The following is a 24,872-nucleotide window of genomic DNA, read 5'->3' on the forward strand; positions in this document are numbered from 1 at the left end:
GCGTGAAATTGCAAAAAGAGTTTAATCCGACACTTGTTTTTGATTTGGCTTTTTTGCTAGACTCACTAAATGCTTAAACAGACCTGCCATTTCTCCAGGTCATTACGAGTTCACAGACATCAAAGATCTCTAGGTTATGTTTTATCAAAGGCTACGTTCACACTAGCGTTGCGCCGCCCTGCGTCGGCGACGCAACGCGCGACTCACGGAAAAACGCGTGCGTCGTTTTTTGACGAAATCGGACGCAAGAAAAATGCAACTTGTAGCGTTTTCTTGCGTCCGACGCTAGCGTCTAAAACGACGCACGTGTCGGAAAACGCGTGCAAAAAGACGCACGCGTCCCCTATGTTAAACATAGGGGCGCGTCGCCGCTGCGTCGCCGCTGCGTCGCCGACGCAACAGCGACACGACGCTAATGTGAACGTAGCCTAAGTGGTAAAAAAAAATTTCAAACTTTGCTAAAAAAAAAATTGGGTAATTTTCCGATACCTGTAGCGTCTCTATTTTTCATGATCTGGGGTCAGATGAGGGCTTATTTTTTGCATACTGAGCTGACAATTTTAATGATACCATTTTGGTGCAGATACGTTCTTTTGATCACCCGTTTTTGCATTTTAATGCAATGTCGCGGTGACCAAAAAATGTAATTCTGGCGTTTCTAATTTTTTTCTCGCTACGCTAATTAGCAATCAGGTTAATGCTTTTTTTATTGATAGATTGGGCGATTCTGAACTTGGCAATACCAAATATGTGTAGGTTTGATTTTTTTATTGTTTTATTTTGAATAGGGAGAAAGGGGGGCGATTTAGACTTTTATATATTTTTTTTTTTTTTTCATATTTTTTTAACATTTTTTTTTACTTTTGCCATGCTTCAATAGCCTCCATGGGAGGCTAGAAGCTGGCATAGCCTGATCGGCTTTGCTACATAGCAGCGATCATCAGATCACTCCTATGTAGCTGAATTACAGTCTTGCTATGAGCACCAACCACAGGGTGGCGCTTACAGCAAGCTGGCATCAGCAACCATAGAGGTCTCAAGGAGACCTCTGGTTGCTATGCCGTTGTTGCTATGCCAACGCATCGCTGAACCACGATCATGTGATTGGGTCGGCGATGTGCTCATCTCAGGCCTGATGGCCAGAAGCGCCGGTTAAATGCCACTGTCAGCATTTGACAGTGGCATATAACTAGTTATTAGCAGTGGGTGAATCACGATTTCAACTGCCACTATTGTGGGCACATGTCAGCTGTTCAAAACAGCTGACATGTCCCGGCTTTGATGCAGGCTCACCGCCGGAGCCCACATCAAAGCAGGGGATCCGACCTCCACAGTAATAGTACGGCGGAGGTTGGTAAGGGGTTAAGGCATTTTTATTACTTACTGCAAAGTCAAAAGTTTACATACATTTCATTAGCATTTGGTACCATTAAACTGAATGACTTTGGTCAAAAGTTTGGGATATCCTTACACATAGATGGTCAGAATTTGGGCCAATTCATCCTGACAAATCTGGTGTAATTGATCCAGGTTTGTAGGTCACCTTGCTTGCACATGCCTTTTCAGCTTTGCCCATACATTTTCAATAGGTTTGAGATCAGTGCTTTGCGATGGCCACTCCACAACATTGACTTTGTTATCCTTAAGCCACTTTGTTACCATTTTGGCAGTGTGCTTCAGGCGATTGTCCATTTGGAAGACCCATTTCCGCTCAAGCTTTAACTTCCTGGCTGATGTCTTGAGATGTTGCTTCAGTATTGCCACATAAACTTCTTTTCTCATGTTGTCAACTGTTTTGTGAAGTGCGCCAGTCCCTCCGACAGCATAACAACCCTACAACATGATGGTGCCACCCCTATGTTTCACAATTAGGATGGTGTTCTTAGGCTTCGAAGATTCTCCCTTTTTCCTCCAAAACTAACGGTGGTCAATAGGCCCAAAAAGTTCAATTTTAGCTTCATCAGATTACAGGACATATCTCCAAAAATTAAGAGCTATGTCCTTGCATTTGTAAACATTAATCTGGCTTTTTTATGTTTCTTTTGGAGTAATGGCTTCTTCTTGGCCGAGTGGCCTTTCAGCTCATGTTGATGCAGTACTGTTTTCAGTGTGGATATTGGCACAATCTTACTAGCTTCCACCATCATCTTCACAAGGTCTTTTGCTTTTGTTCTTGGGTTGATATGTACATGTTGGACCAAAGCACGTCCATCTCTGGGACACAGAACCCATCTCCTTCCTGAGCAGTTTGATGGCTGGACATTCTCATCTTGTTTGTACTTGCATATATAATTGTTTGTACAGATGAATGAGGCACCTTCAGGTATCTTGAAATTGTACCCAAGAATGAGCCAGACTTGTGCAAGTCCACAATTCTCTTCTTAATATATTTGCTAATTTCTTGAGACTTTCCCATGATGCTACACAAAGAAGCAGTGTTTTTCAGGTGTGCATAAAAATACATCCACTGGTGTGTGTCTAATTAACTATCAGAATTTTCCAAACATATGACATCATCATATGGACAGTCCAGAATTGTTTAAAGGCATAGTAATCTTAGTGTATGTAAACTTTTGACTTTTCAGTAACAAAAATGCCTTTAAACATTCTCTCTTTCTCATTATTCTGGCATTTGGCAAATAATAATTATGGTAATCCTAATTGACCTAAAACGGGAAAGGTTTATTCTAATTTCAAGTAAGATATTGACAAAAACATGCATATGTGTCTTTTAATATAGTGTATGTAAACTGGTTTCAACTTTATATATATATAGTATATTGTTTAAAACACATTATTCTCTTTCAAAATTCTTAGAGCATCCCTTCTTTATCGGGCATTTCTAAGCAGATAAAGACAAAACACCATATTGAGTAATAAATAGTATCGTTGTGTTTTTGGACTGTAATTCTTCTCCACCTTCGCCTACTTTACTTCTCTTTACTACTTACTCTTTTAAGACTCTTTCTATCTTTCTTTCCCCATAAAATATAAGAAATCTCTCGCCCTTCTACAAGACTTATAACTCATGAACCATCATGTAGGTTTGCATTTCTAATTATAATATACACACCATATTTTTTATGATATTGACGCCCCCGGAAGAAGCTTGGGCGAAACGCGCGTCGGGGCGCTTGGGGAATCGAGACACACCGCTCCTCGAGGTAATATACCTATTCCACTGTATAGTTGGTTTGCTGCTTTCTATGTAGTTAGGATATTTGGGGGTGTTACATAGTGCTTGGTATCTGGACAAGGGCATTTCGCTGGTGTATGGGAGTATTTGTAGCTCCTCCTTGGATTTTTCCTTCCTGCACCTTATTTTAGGCATTTACATATGTTTGCCCATCCCTTTCTCTTTGTTATGTTTCAGTAACCTCTATAGTGGTTAGAGTTATAGGTACCCATACATGTATTGGTTACAGTGTGTTATATATAGTGGTGGATGTGGTTGCTGTCTCTCCCCTCGTAGGACACTTTGTTTGGCATGTATCTAATCCTGTCTGTTGTATGTTTTTATACTGTAATTTCAATAAAAAGGTTTTTTTAATATTGTATGGATCTCTTCGTGCGGTAAATTGAATCTAAATCCGCTTTGTGTTGATATAGTTAGTTGAAGTGCCGTATATAGTCCACATTTTGACATTTGTTGATAAGTAATGCTTCTACATATGAATAATTTATAGGTTTGCCAATGTTTATTAATGGTGGCAAAACTCTGCATCATAGCAAATAATGGGAAATCCATATTGTCACCTTGTAACCTGGAGTGATTGTATCATATTGTTTACACTGTTAAAGTAAGAAGTAAGAATTTGTGTGTTTTAATACATTGTTTTTATAAAGTGTATGTAAACGTCTGGTTTCAACTGTATATAGATGCCACATGTTGCTCGTTCTATTGTGAGCAACCTGCTGGACTTAAAAGTACTACCGTGGCCTGCAGTGTCTCCAGACTTATCTCCCATTGAACACATTTGAAACGTGCATGGTTTTATTGAAAGATGCAGACTTTTTCCTGCACCACTGCTTGAAGAAAGTGTCTCCTATATACTGGCAGTAGGTTTGGGAGTTGATTTTGAACCCATATTCATCCCCCAAAGGTCCAACTGCCTCAACTTTATTAATACCAGCCCATAGCTGTACTCAGGCTCGGACTGGCCCATAGGGGAGCAGGGGAATCCCCCGGTGGGTCCCTGTGCAGATCTGGGCCACCAACCCCATTGTATGGGCAGTACTAGGAATAATTCACTTGCTTCACTTTGTACAGAAGAAAAACAGCATATCATCATTCATTAACCAAACTACCCAGTTTACGACTATATAGAGATATAGGTACATTTGTGAATTAGGGCAGTGTATTATTTGTATGCAAGTGAAAAGTGGGCCCCCAAAGTCAATGCAACTGTTGGTCCCTTGGCATCCCAGTCCAACACTGGCTGTACTCAACTCCATCTTGTTGGTTTGTGGTCTGTGACCATTACTGATCCAGCCATGGGCCCATCCATCTGGCCCATCAAGTCACTCTCATCTCATCAGTCCATGAAACCTTTGAAAAATCTGTCTTCAGATATTTTTTGGCCCAGTCTTAATAATTCAACTTCTGCATCTTGTTCAGTGGTGGTCGGATTTCAGTCTTTCTTACCTTGGCCATATCCACATTATTTTTCAAAAACATAGATAGTGTTTTAAAATATATATTTTAAAAAGTTAAGGGATCATGAAAATCATTGATATATCTTAAAGTCGTATTCCCTTCACAAAGGACATATGAAAGGATGTGTCATACTTTTCCCTTAGTGTGTTTTGTCCAACTTAATCCAATGGTTTAATTTTTCCGCTGCACAGCAAAACTTGCTACCACTGCATAGTAAATTAAATGTATCTGTGTTGCAGTTCCATGCACAGGATCTTATGGGGTCTGGGCAGGAACACCCTATTAATTAAAAAAATATTAAGTATGTCAAACATAACTCATTCATTCTGATAAAAACTGGTATTCCACTGGTTGATAGTGGGTCACACCTACGAAAATGTTACATGATAGATGATGTGGTTGATGTATATCCAGTAAAATTGGGGCAAAATGATTCGCAGGATGTGCTCCTGCAGCAGATCAGGAATCTCAGGTTCCTAGACCAGAGCCCGGAGATCTGTCTCCTATCTCCTAACATACAAGGCTGTTTTTTTGACCAACTGGCCTGGAAGAACATAATCATTGCATTGTGATGAACATGTGATGTTGTGCCATGGTGTTTAATCAAAAGAAGAATGGCGTATGCCAGAATGAGGGAGATTGTTCTCATGGTTCTAGTGCAGAAGCCAGAACTGGCCGCTAGACTGGGTATAGCCAATCAATTCACACCAACTCTAATGTCCAGTATAAAGCGCAGGAGAAGTATACACAGAAATCATAATGACTTCATTTAATTCAGTGTGTCTTGTATAACAATAATACTATTTGTTTTATGAAATGGAAAATGTCAATTAAAGGATCGGAAGTAGAATAAATTCTTATCAATTAGTATGAACATTAGGCTGCCTAGAACAGAAGGTCTCTCTGTTGTTGGAAGGATATCAAATCTGAACAATCTAATATCAATCTCATGCAAGTGTGAAAATACTTTAGAAAATAAAATAGTAACAAATGAATCACAGTTTAAAAGAAAAGCTTCTACAAAGCAACATTAAAAAATACTTTTATATTTATGTAAAAGTTACCTATAAGAATCAAAGCCTGGATAGTAGCAATCAACCGAAATGTAAAATAATAGGAGCAGAATGATTGGTTTGTGTATCGCCCCGTCTAGGGCTAGGGGTACTCGGTACTGGGTCCTGTGGTTCTCAAGGGGGATGTCACAGTGGCTGACCCGGTCCGTGGCCCTAGGGACGTCCGTGCAAAAGGGGAAAGGTCTTTAAAGGGGAAATGTTCATGATACCACCTGTGGTATTCGGTCAGGGTGACCAACGCTGCTTTAAGGGGTCTGCTGGGATGATGTTATGGCAGCTAGATGGCATACATTCCCACAGGTGAAGTATGTCCACAGGGCTTCCCAGTGTGTAGATGGTGGATAGTGTGAGGCGCAGTGAAGAACGAGGACACAAGGTTGCAGTCTCTTTACCTTTTTACTGAAGACTTCAGCATCCACAGTCCAGAGCACAAATCACAGGGCAAGCAGAGTCTGGCTTTGGAGGCAAATTCAGAGTCCCCTTATCCAGGTGGAAATCAGTAGCCTTCCTCTAGCACCTTGGTGTTGTAGTACCTTATTGCTGAGCCTCTCATAAGGTCCTCACAGATGTTGTAGATGCTATAGATGTTCTCTCTCTGTCTGTCCCCCAGATGGATAGGACAACCCGTATGACCAGTGGCTCGCGGCTTTTTACAGGGACTCTATCATGCTCCGGCCTCTCGTGGGTGCCACCTTGCCTCCTGGGTATGGGGCGGATCAGTAACGTGAAATTAGCAGTCCTGCCGGTCTCTGGAGCAAGGCATAAAGGACTGTTGCTCCCTCGGTGTTCTGGCTACCGGATCCCGCGCCTCAGAAGGAAGCAGCCTGTGCAGGACAGAACTCCTTCTGGTTTCCACTCCTTTTGCTATGACTTCTTTTCTCACCCTCTCTACAATACAGTTCTCGGTTCGTGTCCTTTCTTAGAAACTGCCGCACGTGGGGCAGGCGCAGCTCCGTGACCTTCTGTCTAGGCGTCTGACAGGCTCCCACCCTGTCGGGGACCAACTACCTGAGCGGAGCTCAGACAGCAACTGCCTAACTTCCTCTCCAGGCCACCAGTTTTACCTAAGTGTGAAGAGTGCCCTAATAAATAGGAGCATAGCTCCCCCTGGTGGATTGGAGTATGAAATGTGTTGTATGTTTGTGATACCCAGTAAAGAGATCTCCTTCATTGCCTCCAAACGTAACATCACTCCCCGATAGAGGAAAATGATATTACTGCAACGACCAGGGCCCTGGGGTGCTGCATTTGCATCAGGCAAACACAAGTCCTGTACCTTTGTATTTGAGTGACATTCTTTTTTATTTGCTGATATAAAATGCTTCAGCATATTTATTGGACTTTTTTTTGCATTTTCAGGCTTTATTCCAGTGTGATACTCTCAAAAATCACCCTTTGTCTTTACATTGCCTATTTAGCTTTACATTCTGCGCAATTAAATGCTTTCCACAACTTTATCATCTTGGTTAGGTCTTAATTAAGGTCACTCCTCATATGGAAAACTTTTCCTAGCAAAGATTCAGTCTTCACATACGATTTGAATAAAAGGAAAATGTATTTACAATTATAATAAAAAATGAATACAAATATACATGATAAAAATTACGTATACTGAGGACTCGATGAATATGAGTGTGAGAGACTTGCTGCAAACGGGTGATGTATTTAATGAGGATCTGTCAGCAGGATTTTGTTATTTAATTTGAAGGCAATATAGGTAGAGTGGGGTAGGGCCTGAGACACCGATTTCAGTGATGTGTCACTTATTAGGCTGTGAGCTGTTATTTTAAACAAATGAGTGTTTTATCAGCAGGAGATTATCACTGCCCAGACTACAACTCCACCCCACCACTGATTAGTAGCTCACAGACAATGTACACGCAGAGCCTGTTGGGGGCGCGGGTTAGCCTTCTCACCTCTGCTACATGTTACATCTAAAAACTCTGATTGTATCACAATTGCTGCACTCAGAAAACTACGTCATACATCATTGGAATCTGGGTCTCATTCTCTGCATTATACTGCTCTCAGATGAGGTAGCAAAAACCTGATGACAGATTCCCTTTAAGTCAAAATTCTGGCTCACAGCCATGGATTCTCAAAATAATATTGTGGCTTTGCATAAACATTTTCCAGCATTTCAGGGATGCCCAAAAGATAAAAATGCTGTTTTCACACCGATAAAAATAAGCATTTGCCTTTCAGTTATATACTACTAGATGGCAGCCCGATTCTAAAGAATCGGGAGTCTAGAATCCATATATACTTTATTTATTCAAATGTAAGAATAATACAATTAATAAATAATAGTAAGAAAGAACAAAAAATGGCTGCACTCACCAGCTCTTGACAATTCTTGTTATTTAAGGTACAGTTACACAGGATCCATGAACATGCTTATGAGGGGAGGGATGAAAGACATCAGACGACAACTTTGCGTGTTGTGGGCAGTGTCAGGTAGTAGGAAAATAGCCAGTTAATAATAGGCAATAGGTCTTTGCAGGAATGCAGATATTAATAAATAGGCAGTTTATATTGCAGAGAAATTGCTGGGCAATAATGGACAATGTCCTTATGTGGCAAATAATAGAGCAATATACCCAATGTGGCAAAGAAGAGGTTAATAAACGGCAGTCTCTCAGTATAACAGTCAGTGAATAATAGGCAGTATATGGAGAAAACACCAAACAAAAGTTCAAAATTGGTGTGAAAATGTCACTGAACCACTTCACAACTAAATATATATAGTTTTGGTAAATGGTATTATCATTTTTTTGATGAAATTCGGCAGGAGCTTGAAGAGCAACGTCACTGGGCCCGCCTCCACGCAGTAGAAACTTGCTGTGAGGTAAAAATTCAAAAATCACACCAAAATGGCGGGCGGAGTGTGTCACAGTACGGCACGTTTCTGATTGGTCGCTTGCAGCAGGCGGCAACCAATCAGACACTGGACACTGTTGACGTCACTTATCTCCGGACATTAGCTCCGGACATTAGCTCCGGACAGGAAGTTGGCACAAATTGCAGGAAGTAGTATTCTAGGCAATTATATATTAGATAACATTTTACATGTTGCAAACATTAACCCCTTCACGAAGCAGCCCTTTTTAGTTTTTGCATTTCTGTTTTTCACTCTTCTTCTTCTCAAAGTCATGAGCTTTTATTTTTCTATCAATATGGCAATGCGAGGTCTTGTTTTTTTGTGGGACATGTACTTTTGAACAACACCATTTGTTTTACCATGTTGTGTACTCGAAAACGGTAATGCTAAAACTGACCTGCCGCTATGATTGTCCAGGTCATCACGACTTCGTAGATACCAATGATAAATAGTCTCCATTTTTCGTGATCTAGGGTTGGGTGAAGGCTTACTTTTTTGCGTGCCCAGCTGTCATTTTTAATGATACCATTTTGGTGTAGATACGATCTTGTGATTGCCCGTTATTACATTTTAATGCAATGTTGCTGCGACCAAAAAAACTGTAATTCTGACTTTTTGACTTTTTTTCGTTATGCTGTTTACCGATCACATTTATTCTCTTTATAGCTTGATAGATTGGATGATTCTGAATGTGGCGATGCCAAATATGTGTATTTTTTTATTGTTTTTTGAATGGACGAATGGGAGGTGATTTGAACTTTTTTTTCTTTCATATTTTTAAAAACATTTTTTTCTACTTTTTGCATATTTCAATAGTCCCCATGGGAGACTAGAAGCTGCAGTTGTCCGATCACCTTTGCTACACGCAGGCGATGATCAGATCACATGTGTGTAGCAGAAATGCTCACTTGCTATGAACGTTATTCCTCCTTGCAGGCTTGGGCTATTCAGTGAATAGTGAGCAGCAGGTAACCATGCCCCCACTGAATGACATCGCTAGGAAAAATAGGGTTAATTTCCTGCCAGCAGTGGGGATCTCAATGCGGGCCTTGGGCAGCTTCACAATGTTATTAACCTGTAGATTATCCCCATCTGCAGGTTAATAGCATTTTTTATATGACAGTTTCCCTTTTAAGGCTGCCGTCACACTAGCAGTATTTGGTCAGTATTTTACATCAGTACTTGTAAGCCAAAACCAGGAGTGGAACAAATAGCGGAAAAGTATAATAGAAACATATGCACCACTTCTGGATTTATCACCCACTCCTGGTTTTGGATTACAAATACTGATTATAATACTGACCAAATACTGCTAGTGTGACGGCAGCCTAAATGGTCACTGTTATTTCTCCACTAATGAGCCCCTTTACTTCTGCCTTATGAATTTATGGTCAATCTGAAAAACAGCTCTAATGCATCGTGGTCAAACAAAGTGGATTTCCAGCTCACTGAAGCATCAGGTTACAGTTTCTACTAAACTATATGAAGAGGGCAGGGTAATGAAAAGTTGAGTGCAGTGAAAGACCAGATAGTTACAGGCAGATTATGCTGTAGTTTCTCATTAACTTATTTCACTTCATTGCTGGATTTGTAGTGGCACAGCTCATGCTGCTGTTGTGTCTAGCTGTGTGCTAGAGAGAAAGAAAGGCAGGAATCCATCTCTGCCTGTAGCTGCTATGATGTTTCATATACACAGGACAGTCTCCACTCACTAGCTCAGAAACAACTGAATATTCAAGACAGAGTCTGCAGAGTGGAAAACTGGTGAAAAGTGCAGGAAAAAGAGTGTTATTCTCTATGTTCACGGTAGTAGACTAAAAACTTTTAATAATGTTTGGATATAAAAGGGAACATATTCTGCAGTAAAAAATAATTTGAAATGTGTTCAAACTCTTTATTTTTATTTTAAAGGTAAATGGAATATATCAGGTCGTTTTTGCTGGAATTAAAGTTCTGTTATCAGTTCAGAAAGAGGTCCATCCTTACTGTATTCTTAACATGATCAAGGTGACATCTGTATTATCAGGTGTAGATATGAGCAAAAATGTCTCAATTTTTATTGTCCTGAACAAATGGATGTCATTGCTGAAGTCCCAAGTAGAGATGGGGTTACTGTTACTGTTCGGGTTTGGCTGCCCGAACACCGAGTGTTTGTCATGCTGTCATGTGAATGACAGTGCGGCAAACACCGCTTCTGATCGGCGGTGAAATCATCCCCACTGGTCAGAGAGCCGCGGTTCCCACGCTGTCAAAAGACAGCGGGAGCACTCAGCTGTGATCGGAGGTATACAGTTTACCTCCGGTCACTGGTGTCCTAGTGTCAACTGATGGGACAACTGATCCCATCATCTGACACCTGCTGCCGCTTTTAACTGCGAGAGCAGGAGCGGTGGATGAGAGCATTCATCAGCTGCACCTGCTCGGTAAATAAATAATTTAAAAAAACGGCGTGGGTTCCCCCGTATTTTTGTTAATCAGCCAGGCAAAACTCACAGCTGGGGGCTGCAACTCTTAGCTGTCAGCTTCAGCAAGGCTAGTTATCAAGAATAGAGGGGTCCCCACACAGTATTTTTTAATTATTTAAATAATGAAAAAAGCGGTGTGGGTCCCCCCCATTTTTGACAGCTAATTTTGCTAAAGCAGACAGCTGGGGGCTGGTATTCTCAGGCTGGTATGGGGCCATGGATATTGACCCCAACCTAAAAATAGCAGCAAGCAGCTGCCCAGAAAAAGCACATCTATTAGATGCACAAATTCTGGTGCTTTGCCCGGCTCTTCCAACTTGCCCTGTAGCAGTGGCAAGTGGGGTTGATGTCACCTTTGTATTGCCAGGTGACATCAAGCCCACAGCTTAGTAATGGAGAAGCGTCTATAAGACACCTCTCCATTACTAATCCTATAGTTGTATTATAAATAAACATATTATAAATAAAGACACAGCCAGAATAAAGTCCTTTAATTGAAAAAATGACAGAGACTCCATTAATATTTTCAATTAAACCATACTTACGATCTCGCCTAATTCCACCAAAGCCCTCGATCACCTGTATTAAACCAAAAATAATAAAACATACCATACCTGTTCGTTGTTGTGTCCCACGCCATAATACATGTCTGGGGGAGAAATAGTTTTCAACCTGGATGGTGCCAAGATGCGACCGTCCAGGCTGAGAACCACTGGTGAATGAGCTGCTGTGAGTGCAGCCTCAGTGACTGGAGGTAATGTCATCGAGGTTACCTACTGTCACTGAGGCTCCATTCCCAGCCGGGCTGATCTGCAGTGACCTCGGTGAGATCCCCGCTAGCAGTGTGAGAGTTTTTCTCACGATACTTTTGTTATATTACAGGATATCACACATTATAATGTCAGTATTATACAGAACTACCTGCATGAAACAAAACTTTACCAAATTTTTCCATTGTCATATTTTTTTCCACTTTTGGCAAACTGTTTAAAAACAACATTTTTGCAACCTGCTCCAGAAAACACTTGAATATTTATTTTATTGCCCCGGGGGTTATTACTGGCTGTATTTCTCAAAATTGTTATTTCTACTCAGCAGTTTGCGCACAAAATGTTTTGTAGCTTTTCTGAAAAAAGTGCACGTGCATTGTATAAGTAGGTTTTAACAAATTTAATACAAGAATACTTTGGGCCAAGTTATCTCTATTGGCATATGTTTCCATACACACTCATTGAAAAAAGACAGCATTCCCAATCTCTGATTGGAAAAAAAAATCATGATTTATTCTCCATTCAATACAATTTTTTCGCCTAGTAATAGAGCCATTTTTGTATTTTTGGTAAGCAAAACTCTTATGTCATATGGCTGAATATATCAGAATTTTTCCATTGGAAGCATTGAAGTGCTGACTACATGTGATGGGACTCTGGTCAGGAGGCTTAGGCTTGCACCCAGATGCTGTGTTACCTATAAATGGTGCTGCTGTCATTTTATCTTATTTTTATATTTTGAAAAGTCACAAGGAAAAAATATTAGATATGGATATATAATAATTATCCCAGGCATTAAACATATAATATACGGTAAACTAAGGTTTTCGTGAAAATACTGTTTACCGTTATCAATCAGCTTAATAAGAATAAAACATCTTGTAAATGTCAAAAGCATTTCACATTTCAACTCTCTTCTCGTTTCTTCTGTCAATTGTGAAAGCAAAAGAAGAAAACAAATGTGATGTTGATTGATATTCTACACATTTATATTTGTGTTTTATTTCCCAAAGAAAGCCCGTGAATTTCAGATTGAAACGTATTCAGATATGCAGATTCTCCTCTCCGAATAATATCACAGATGTTTACTTGTAGACCAATTTTACAAGTATAATGAGTTAGTAAAGTTGACTTTTAGAAACGATTACATTCCTTACGATAATCTGGCATCGTATGTCCATCGTACTGGTGGCTTCTCACTAATAACAGTACTAGGTTAATACTTCATACATAAGTCATCCCGCAAAGAATTGGATCATAGCAGACAGTAAGCAAATAGAGCTTCTATGGTATTGTGTTCTGACAGCACTAGAAGCTTTTTCCAAATAAAATTTATTTCACTTTACAAATGTTTTTTTACTTCTCATTTCTTCATAGTTTTACTAGTAACATTATCTTCTCAAAACTGATATAGTGTATGGATTGAGGGAAGAGTGTATGATACCAAGATTCTCCACCCCTGTCCTATAATTCTGCGAGAGAATCGGATCACAGTAAGCTGATACTGGACTCAATCCCTGGTAGTTTGAACCAAGTGTCAGCATAATCGATCCAATTTTCTTGCATGAGAGAATCAACGCTCATGTGACCCCAGCCTTAAACTGTGGCATGTCAGCACAGTAACGTCAAAAAGAACTGTGCTTTCAATAACTTTTCAGACTAAGCTGTGGTGCAAATACATGAGGAATAACACTATTTATGGCCATTATATGGTTTATATCCTGCATTTTTTACCGTTTTCCCTGTTGCATGCCCTATCTCTTAAAGGGAACCTGTCACCTGAATTTGGCGGGACCAGTTTTGGGTCATATGGGCGGAGTTTTCGGGTGTTTGATTCACCCTTTCCTTACCTGCTGGCTGCATGCTGGCCGAAATATTGGATTGAAGTTCATTCTCTGTCCTCCATAGTACACGCCTGCGCAAGGTAAGATTACTTTGCGCAGGTGTGTACTACGGAGGACAGAGAATGAACTTCAATCCAATATTGCAGCCAGCATGCAGCCAGCAGGTAAGGAAAGGGTGAATCAAACACCCGAAAACTCCGCCCATATGACCCAAAACCAGTCCCGCCAAATTCAGGTGACAGGTTCCCTTTAATTCATAATTGATTGTGATCTCTTAATTCATAATTGATTGTGAGCTAAATGGCAGCAGACTTGGTCCTGTGATGTCTCCCATACACAACATGCCCTTCACTGCTTAATTAGCAAACAGTCAGAAGCAGCCGAGACATGGGAGGAATTATACAGCGGCAGTGATCAGTGTGGCTGTGAATCCAACTCTGGGGAGAGGTAAAAGAAGTTTTAAAAATGGTCAACACTATCTTTGTGTGTCTCCATTGCCTGTTTTCTTATGCTGCCCCTCACTCATCCTTCCCCCTCACCTCTCTACGGTGTGTTGTACAGGTGTTGGCAGGTGATGTCTCCCATTCATGGCATGACACACAGAAGGGGACTCCTGGTCTTCACTGCTTAAGTAGCAGTCAGAAGCAGCAGAGACATGATGGGAGGAATTATACAGCGGCACTGATCAGTGTGCCTGTGAATCCAGCTCTGGGGAGAGGTCAAATAATTTTTAAAAAAGATCAACACTATCTTTCTGTGTCTTCATCTGCCTGTTTTCTTATGCCGCTCCTCACTCATCCTTTCCCCTCACCTCTCTATGGTGTTGGAGAGGTATTGGCAGTCCCTGTGTTGGCAGTCTGTCTTTGCCTTGTCTGTGGCATTTTTTTCAGAGTGGATGGTGAAATTAAGAGTCACAGAAGAGAAGAAGTGGCTCATAAATGTAGACGGTAGCATATTTTCCTGATCAAATATATTACAAAGTTCCTCTGACTGTTGATTTATACAAAGTTGTTTAATATTATAGCTTAGCCTCTTTGGTATTTTATTGACCATGGATGTTTATATATTGCAGAATATCCTAGTGCTATATGAATAAAGCATATTAATATGTGTGACTGTCATTCAAACATTGTGCAGATTGTCATATTACCCCGAACTCAATGCTGATATTACTTTTTATAGCATGCAATGATAGTAAGGAGGCGACATGTCACAATATGATTTTGGAGTGAGATAATGGGAACACTGCTTTAAACCTGGCAATTGCTCCTTTATAGAAGTAATCATATCAGTGGGGTACTACATCCTCCCTGAACGAGCCACACTGTGATTACCTGCGCTGCAAGGAACGAGCAAGCGTCACTCAATGTGCTACTGTATCCTTAGATGCGCAGAAATGGCGCTCAATACCCCTTGAAGCTAGAATGCGCCACTGAAAATAGTGCTGATCAAAGGCGTGTAAGCATGGCATTTTTCAGTCTGTTTTATTCCTGCTGTGCTAAGGAAGAGATCTCATGGAAATGCCTCTTCCATCTGCGTCTGCAGTTTCAAGGTGCTCGTTTCTTTTAATCTCCGATGGCAAATTCTCGGTAGCTGTTACTTTGTGATATAAACATTTGCTTATTAAAAGTTCTAACAGCTCTTAGATAACTTGTCAAATTATGTTAACCAATGCATTGTAAATGGGTCATCCCGGAAGAGTCCTGTTACAGTTCCCCTACCTACTTTACTATTGGTTCAGAAAGAACATAAATACCAAAATGACATTTGGGCACTTATGGTCAAGTTACAACTGTGTATATATGAGAGAAAAGGTCATTCTGCTGCCTCTAGAGCTAAAGGTATAACCCGGGTGTAGTTATAGGGATGCAGATGCTCCTCTGCCACATGGGACACCAGTAATCTAAATCTTGGTATCAATTGTATAATAAAAAATGGTATAAGGTAGGTTGGGGCCCTGTTACAGATTTTACCTCGGGGCACAAGAGCTTTCTGTAATGGTCCTTCACCCCAATTATCTTGTATAATTTTTAAACAGGTTGTCCGCCTTGGGAAAAGTCCGAGGTCATCCTGTTTGGCTGCAGACTGCTGATTTATGACAGCATGCTGTGCACATGCTGCCATGATTTCCTGGCATGGCTGGTGCAAGTTGGTGGTCACGTGACCACATGTATGCCACCTTCATACTTGTGCGTGATTCTATGCGATTTGCATATGTGCTTGACTTCTTTACATAGAAGTGAATTGAGAGAAGCCAGACACATCTAGTCAGCATGTGACCATCAGTATGCAAATCGCTTACATTCAGTCACGTGACTGCCCACTCACTCTAACGGTACCAATGCACCGAGTGCCAACTTTTGCCCCAAGCCTGGACAATGCGATTAATAAAAGTCTTGCCAGATATTGCAAAGGAACCTGTGAATCTCCAAACTGCAGGACTGTTTGTGATCACAGTTTCTGCACTCTCATTAGTTGAATAGGTTTATCACCTGTTTATAAGGTAGGTTACAAATATATGATTCCTGGAGATCCAACTGCTGGGATTCCCACTGATTACAAGATAGTGGCTCTATGTTCCCCATGTGAATGGAGCAGTACAACCATCACTGCTGGTCACAAGGGTGGCCTACTGCTTCTTTCCTAAGAGGTCACGGCCAGGACCCACATTTTGGCAATGTTCGTTGAATAACCAGTTTAAAAATCTGATTAAAATAATGATAATATTCTAGATTTCAATATTTGTTGCATTTGTGATGGAACCTTTTAATAGTATTCTCATTAAAAAGTGCATGATAGACAAAGGAAAGGTGTAATCAACTATACCGGATGATCATTCTTGAGTGAGTAATATGGTAAAGGGGTTATTCAATGCTTAGATATTGATAGCTTATCCTTAGGATAGGCCATGAATTCCATATTGGTGGAGGTCAAAGAACTCAGCACCCAACCAATTAGCTATTTGCAGTGGCCGGATGTAAACCAGAGCCAGACAGCACAACACAGCTACATACACTATGCGCTGTCCATCCTCAGATACTGCATCTTAGGTTCTGTTCACATCAATAGGAGACAAGCTGCAGTACTTGAGAACAACCACTATAGTGTATGGAGCTTTACTGTTCCCGTGGTGTACACTGTTTGTATCCAGCCAGCAAACACCTGATCTTTAGAGGTGCCAAGTGTCAGACCCCCACTTATCTATTAATGATGCTCATTCCTGACCATAGGACATCAATATCTAAATGAAGGACAATGCCATTGATTACAGCATTTATGCCATAATTATTCTGTACTAATTGAGATGCTAGCCATGTTCAAATTTTCTATGTAACTTTTTCATGTGACATGTTCATGTTTTCTATATTTGTAAATCAGATTACATAAACTTTCCTAACATATTTATTCTTTTATAGGCCTTGGTTTAGAACCTGACCACTGGCTACAATAAATAGTCAATGACTCTGGAATATCTTTCAGCTCAACTATGAAAGGATTATCAAGCAGCCGTAGCCATCATCATGGGGTTGTATGTGACTCAGTATGTGATGCCCTCCCTCACCATACAGATAGAAAGCCATATTTGCTCAACCCAGTAGATCCTCATCCTGCGGATCACCCTTACTATGCTCAAAGGAACTCCTACCCAGTAGAATGCATAATGCCCTACGGGGATCAGATTGCTAGCAGTACATTTCCAAGGAGACATTACAATTCCCACCATGAGCTTAAAGATGAGTGTGCTCTAGTGCCCCATGGAAGTGTTGGAAAAGGTAACCGACTTCCTACTAACCTCTTGGATCAATTTGAAAGGCAGATTCCTATCAATCGGGATGGATATCACACTTTGCAATACAAAAGGAGTGCAGTGGAACACCGCAGTGACAGTCCTGGTAGGATACGACATTTGGTTCATTCTGTCCAGAAACTGTTCACAAAATCACATTCACTTGAAGGCCCAACGAAAGGAAACTCTAATGGAAATAAAGCCAGTCCAGAAGAAATGCAAACTGTGAGGTATGGCAAGCGAAGTAAGAGCAAAGAAAGGAGAGCTGAACTGAAACCGAGAACAAACATTTCAGGGTGGTGGGGTTCACAGGATAACTTAGACAATGATGTCTGCATGTACCATGGTCCCACTGCTGTCATGACTATGGGGAGATGCCCGGACCGCTCCACGTCTCAGTACTTTATGGAAGCTTATAACACACTTAGCGAACATGCATTAAAGTCATCAAGAAGCAATAATGATGTAAAATGCAACACTTGTACAAACCTACCTGTGAGTTTACCTGTAAGTTTGGACAGCCAGATGCTAAAGAAAAGTTCTTGGGCATCCACACTAACAGTAAGCAGGGCTCGGGAAGTCTACCAGAAACCTGCAATAAACATGGATCAAGCACTGGTAAAGTCTGACTCATGTCAACAAGAGAGGTCATGCCAGTACCTGCAGGTAGGCCTCCGAATGTGTTCCTTTGTCACTTGTCCTTCTTAAATCATGTGTAATTATTACTGATAAATTACTAACACAATGAAAAATGCAAAGCATTTGTGATGCCTGCCATACATGATTATTCATTCGTTTATATTGAATAAGTGCAAATAGTCATGATTTTAAAAAAATGTCTAATGTTCCTGTGCATAATTGTTTCCATGGTAACAGACTGCAAACAAACTGTGTAGTCTGACTCCATAGTCATACGCTTTTCATCTGTACTCACTTCTCATGAACATATATATATATAGTAGAAGTGAGTGATATTAGGGAATCAAAACAGTCCCAACAAGCACAGAAGTTATATTCTTGACCTTTATTGAATCAATCTAGACATTCTTCGTTCAGTCCCGAGCTTTCGACAGCAATAAAGAAGGGTGAACCTATGATCACAATATATAATGGAGTCTCAAGAAAAGGACATCGCTAAATTAGTGTTAATCACTAGTGATGAGTGAGTATGCTTGTTACTCGAGATTTCTGAGCATGCTCGGATGTTCTCTGAGTATTTTGGGCTCGCTCAGAGATTTAGTTTGTGTCACCGCAGCTGCATGATTTGTGGCTGCTAGACAGCCTGAACACATGTGGGGATTCCCTAACAACCAGGCAACCCCCACATGTATTCAGGCTGTCTAGCAGCCACAAATCATGCAGCTGCGGTGACACAAACTAGATCTCCGAGCGTGTCCAAATACTCGGAGATCACCCGAGCATGCTCGGAAATCTCGAGTAACAAGCACACTCACTCATCACTATTAATCACAGAAGCGAGGGATGTGACTGCTATATCAGACTACACACTTTAATTCAATCGATTTGCCTATTTGCTTTGATTTTTCAGAAATATATAGTACTAAAGTTGGGTTTAGCCCTTTGCTGTTTTGCTGTTTTCAAGCTGTGTCTTTCTACACCTTAAAATATCACTATACAGAAGGAATATAATTTTCAATTCTATTTGCAAAAATCTCATTTCCATTTGAAAGGCGCATATCTTCTGTGGTGTTTTATTGCTGCAAACTCTAATTGTTACAATTTTTCTCTATTTTTCTCTATTGACTTCCAAAGGGAAAAGCATAGCATTGAAAACCAATAAGATTTATAGAACTTTGTTTACAAAAAATCTGAACCATAATGTTGTAAAAAAGACTGGAACACAAAGCCAGTCTTCATAAGCCACTTTAATATGCAAGTATTTTAGTCAGTAATTCGGATCAGTATTCATAAGACGGGAGTGGAACCTACAGAGAGAAAGCATAATGGAATCATTCGTACACTTCACTGTTTTGTAACTTTTCTAGATTGGGATTCAGAACTTGGACACAAAATACTAACATCTTATAGTGTTCTTAAAAGGGGGTAGTCCTAAATCCCTATCTATTTAATTCCATAATTTATTTTATAATATACTGGAAAAAATCCATATTCTTGTTAACTAGACAATCTAACTGCTTTTCTTTTTTTTCCTACTTCCTTTTTGATGACATATCGTTTGAGAATCCCACTATTGTAAAGGGCCATGTAGAATATAACCCTGCAGTTCATTGTTTCTCAAGGGCAATTGAAGACCACAAGTCAAGTTACTTAATTCCATTAAAGATAAGGAGGATATAGGATATATACACAGGTCGAAATCAATAAAAGTAAAATAAGTTCATCAATAAGGGCCAGAAAAAGACTCCCAAAAAAACTCCTTAGGATAAATATGTGGACTCATATTACCAAATGGGCAAAGGAAAATAAACCACAACCAAAGTGAATCAGCAGGGAACCAGAGGCCCACCAATACCGTCAAGCCTTTCACTGAGAAAACTTTGTCCGGTGGTAGAAAAGTAGCGATGGATTGTAACATTGGGAATAGTAGCAGTCATTAATTTATGTATTGTTAGAATTCTGCTCTTTTTCATAAATCCAGAGGTAGTCACAAAACATTGAGAGAAGATGAAGAAAAAGCAATCGGCTTGTGACCGGAACTATGCAAATCACATATAAACAGTCACATAATGACTGCCAGGACTGAGACAGAGCAGAGTCCTAACAGCGTATATACTACACCAGTTGTGCAGCATGGGGAGGGGACACTTGACGGAAAATTCTTAGTAGTACTTTCTTTTTTTTTTAAATTTGCAGACTATGAACATGACGTTGTAGCATAGAAACTGGGGAGTGAACAAAAGTGCAATAGCTTCTTAACTGGTAACACAGTGAGAAACCAATTGTGGGTGCTAACTCACCTGGTGGGGTAGCAACATGCACAACACATAAATCAGCTGCAGAAGGACACGAGTCCGTAGACCGAATAGGATATTCAACCAGTAAAGGAAAGAAATTGGGTTTGTCCTGAAGAAGAGGTCCTGTGTGACCTTGAAACTAGAGATGAATGAATATTTCAATATTCGGTTTGACTCACAATCACCAAATTTGCAATATTCGCCAATTTAATCACTGAATATTGCCAAACATATGCAGCACAAAAGCCGATGTTTCTCACGCTATGTAGCAGCATGGGAAACACCAGCATATTGCTTCTGATCAGCGGTGAAATCATATCCGTCGGTCAGAGAGCCGTGGATCCCATGCTATCAGAAGACAGCATGAGTGCTCAGCTGTGATTGAAGGTATAAAGTTTACCTCTGATCAATGGTGTCAGCTGATAGGACTACTCCTACAATCATCTGACACCTGCTGCTGCTAATAACAGTGAGAGCAGGAGCAGCAGATGTCAGTATTCATCAGCCGCTCCTGCGCTGTAAATAAATAATAATAAAAAAAATACCTGCATGGGTTCCCCTGTGTTTCTGATAACCAGCCAGTTCAAGCTCAGGAACTTCACAGCATGTGTGGTGAAGTTACTGAGCATGAACTGCGGTGACCTCATCACTGACTTTTACCCACGGTGCTGAGGTCACAGCAGTTCAGCCCTGCTAGGAACAAAGCCTCAGTTACCGAAGGTAACCTCGATGACGTCACCACCAGTTACTGACACTGCACTTACAGCAGCTCAGTCACCAGTGGTTCTCAGCCTGGACAGTCTCATCTTGGCACCGTCCAGGTTGAAAGCTATTAATCCCCCAGACATGAATTACTGTCTGGGACAGAAAGACAGAAAGACCGACAGGTGAGGGATATTGTTGTTTTTTTAATTTTATATACTCGCCAATGCAAGCCTACGGTGCGAGAAAAAAATTGCACAGCACTCGGACCATGCGAGTGCTTTCTGATTTTTACACACCGATTTCCTTTGAAAAGCCAGCAATTCATGTGCTGCGTACAGTAAAATCACACTGACAGGTTAGAATAGAATAGATAGAATAGATGTACAGTGCCTTGTGAAAGTATTTGGCCCCCTTGAACTTTTCAACCTTTTCCCACATATCATGCTTCAAACATAAATATACCAAATGTAAATTTTTGGTGACGAATCAACAAGTGGAACACAATTGTGAAGTTGGTTGGTTATTTTAAATTTTTGTGGAAATTCAAAAACTGAAAAGTGGGGTGTGCAATATTATTCGGCCCCTTTAACTTAATACTTTGTTGCACCACCTCAGCGACCAATCACAAGCCGCGACGTCATCGAAGGCCCTTTACGCGCTCATTCTTCGGAACGAAAGCAAGGCGGTTGCAGCGGTGACGACCAGGGCGCGTCAGAGGGTAAGTAAATCAATATTTTTTATTTTTATTCTTTATTTTACACATGAATATGGATCCCAGGGCCTGAAGGAAAGTTTCCTCTCCTTCAGACCCTGGGATCCATTACAGGATACCTTCCGATATTTGTGTCCCATTGACTTGTATTGGTATCGGATATCGGTATCGGCGATATCCGATATTTTTCGGATAACGGCCGATACCATCCGATACCAATACTTTCAAATACCGGACGGTATCGCTCAACACTACTGATCAGTCTTCTCCTTGTTTGAGATGAAAGTTTAGAGGGACGGCCGGGTCTTGGTAGATTTGCAGTGGTATGATACTCCTTCAATTTCAATATGATTGCTTGCACAGTACTCCTTGGGATGTTTAAAGTTTTGGAAATCATTTTGTATCCAAACCATTCTTTAAACTTCTCCACAACAGTATCATGGACCTGCCTGTTGTGTTCCTTGGTCTTCATGATGCTCTCTGTGCTTCAAACAGAACCCTGAGACTATCACAGAGCAGGTTCATTTATACGGAGACTTGATTACACACAGGTGGATTATATTTATCATCATTAGGCATTTAGGACAACATTGGATTATTCAGAGATCCACAATGAACTTCTGGAGTGAGTTTGCTGCACTGAAAGTAAAGGGGCCGAATAATATTGCACGCCCTACTTTTCAGTTTTTGAACTTCCACAAAAATGTAAAATAAACAATAAATTTTGTTCAACTTCACAATTGTGTTCAACTTGTTGATTCTTCACCAAAAATTTACATTTGGTATCTTTATGTTTGAAGCATGATATGTGGGAAAAGGTTGAAAAGTTCAAGGGGGACGAATACTTTCGCAAGGCACTGTATACACATAGAATACATAGATACAGTAGATGTCAGTGACACATACACATATATATGTACAGTATATATGATAGATAGATAGATAGAAGAAAAGCCAGAAATTCATCTGCTGTGCACTGTAAAATCACTGCAGGAGCCAACAGGACAAAAGAGATGGAATAAATACAGTAAATACAAATAGAATAGGTAGATATACAGATGTCTCTGACAAATACAATTAAAACAGTGTGTGTAGTTAAAATGGTGTGGGCTCCCGGGCAATTTTTGAAACCAGCAGAGGTAAAACCAAAGGCTGGAGGACAATGTTTATAGCCTGGGAAGGGGGTAATAATATCAGCTCACAACTGTCTACTTAGCCTTTACTGGCTATTAAAATAGGGGACCCTAAAAAAAATGATGTAGGGTCCCCCTATAATAAATAACCAGCAAAGGCTATGCAGATGGCTGTGTGCTGATATTAATAGCCTAAGAAGGGGCCATGGATGCTTCCCCCAGGCTAAAAACATCAGCTTTTAGCCACCCTAGAAAAGTCACATCTCTAAGATGCGCCAAATCTGGCACTTATCCTCGCTCTTCCCACTTGCTCTGTAGTGGTAGCATATGGGGTGATAGTTGGATGGGTTGATGTCACCTTTGTATTGTCAGGTGACATCAAGCCCCGAGGTAAATAGTGGAGAGGCATCAATAAGACACCCCCCATTACTAACCCCATAGTCACATTGTATGAAAACACAAACACTGAGAAAAAGGTCCTTTAATTGAAAGAATGACAGAGACTTCTTTAATAATATTAATTAAACCATACTTATGACCTTGCCCATTCCCGATGCCCTCGTCATCTGCAAAAGAGGTAAAAAAACAATATTCCTCACTTTTCTGCAGAAATGCTTTTAATCCATTTGTCCCACAATGGGTCTAGTTATGTTACATCTAGATGGCAGACTGCATGGTAGCATGATGCGACCATGCAGCCTGTCATCCAGTAGACACTGAGCACCGTGTGCTCAGTGTCTCTCTGTGAAATCCTATTACCTTTCTGATAACACCGCAAGCGTGAGAAAGTACTTCTGCTCGCGGTGCCCTGTGACAGGTCCTGCGAGTTCACAGCCATGTCATCTGCTGGTATGGGTCCACTGTGTTTCATCAAGACCAAAGTCAACGCAGCCGTCTACCAGGAAATTTTAGAGCACTTCATGCTTCCCTTTGCCAACATGCTTTTCGAAGATGGAAATTTCATTCTCCAGCAGGACTTGGCACCTGTCCACACTGCCAAAAGTACCAATACCTAGTTTAAAAACAACAGTATCAATGTGCTTGATTGGCCAGCAAACTCATCTGACCTTACCTCATAGAGGATCTCTGGGGTATTGTCAAGAGGAAGATGAAAGACATCAGCCCAACAATGTTGAAGGCTGTTAGCAAAGCAACCTGGGTTTCCATAACACCTCAGCAGTGCAACAGGCTTATCGCCTCAATGCAACACCACCTTGATGCAGTAATTACTGGAAACGGAGCCCCGACCAAGTATTGAGTGCATTTACTGAACATACATTTCAGTAAGCCAACATTTTGGATTTTAAAATCATTTTTCAAGCTGGTGTTATAAAGCATTCTAATTTACTGAGATAATGACTTTTGGGCTTTCATTGGTTGTAAGCCATAATCATCAACATTAACAGAAATAAACACTTGAAATGGATCACTCTGTTTGTAATGACTCTATATATGAGTTTCAATTGATACTGATGATATGATATTCTAATTTTGTGAGAAGCACCTGTATGTGGTTAGATTCAGCTTCTCTTTGCCTACATGAGTCTGCTTGCACATGAGGTAGCAAAAACCTGCTGACAGATTCCCTTTAAACTGAAAAAGTGCTATTTTATTTACATGATACTGGCCCCCGAGGAAGCCGAAAGTGAACCGTGCGTTGGGGCGCATGTGTGCACCTAAGGAAAAGGATATAGGTAAGAACATATAATTTGAACACTTGTACTTTGACACAAAGGGTTTCTTACTATGCGGTCCGAGACCGATTTTGAATTGAGGGATATGTGTCTCCCCATACTCATGTGTTAGTAGGGGACTGTAGTCGCTTTTGATATTATGCACTGGCACTTTATTATTCTAATATTGCTGGTTATATTGAGAAAAAAAATCTCCCTCTGCTTTATTACTTCTG

General features: G+C 40.5%; 1 protein-coding gene across 6 annotated transcripts in view; it reads left to right on the top strand.

Moving 5' to 3' along the window:
• DLGAP1 (DLG associated protein 1) overlaps nt 1-24,872 on the top strand; it is a 937,306-nt gene that overhangs the window by 536,515 nt on the left and 375,919 nt on the right. For all 6 annotated transcript variants that reach the window (XM_069731141.1, XM_069731137.1, XM_069731138.1 and 3 more), the window contains exon 3: nt 17,107-18,143. In XM_069731141.1, coding sequence (XP_069587242.1) covers nt 17,178-18,143 — 966 coding nt within the window. In that variant the 5' untranslated portion in view covers nt 17,107-17,177. The remainder of the gene's footprint in view (nt 1-17,106; nt 18,144-24,872) is intronic.

The sequence above is a fragment of the Ranitomeya imitator genome, chromosome 6, assembly GCF_032444005.1.
Source record: "Ranitomeya imitator isolate aRanImi1 chromosome 6, aRanImi1.pri, whole genome shotgun sequence".
In the NCBI taxonomy this organism is placed as follows: domain Eukaryota; kingdom Metazoa; phylum Chordata; class Amphibia; order Anura; family Dendrobatidae; genus Ranitomeya; species Ranitomeya imitator.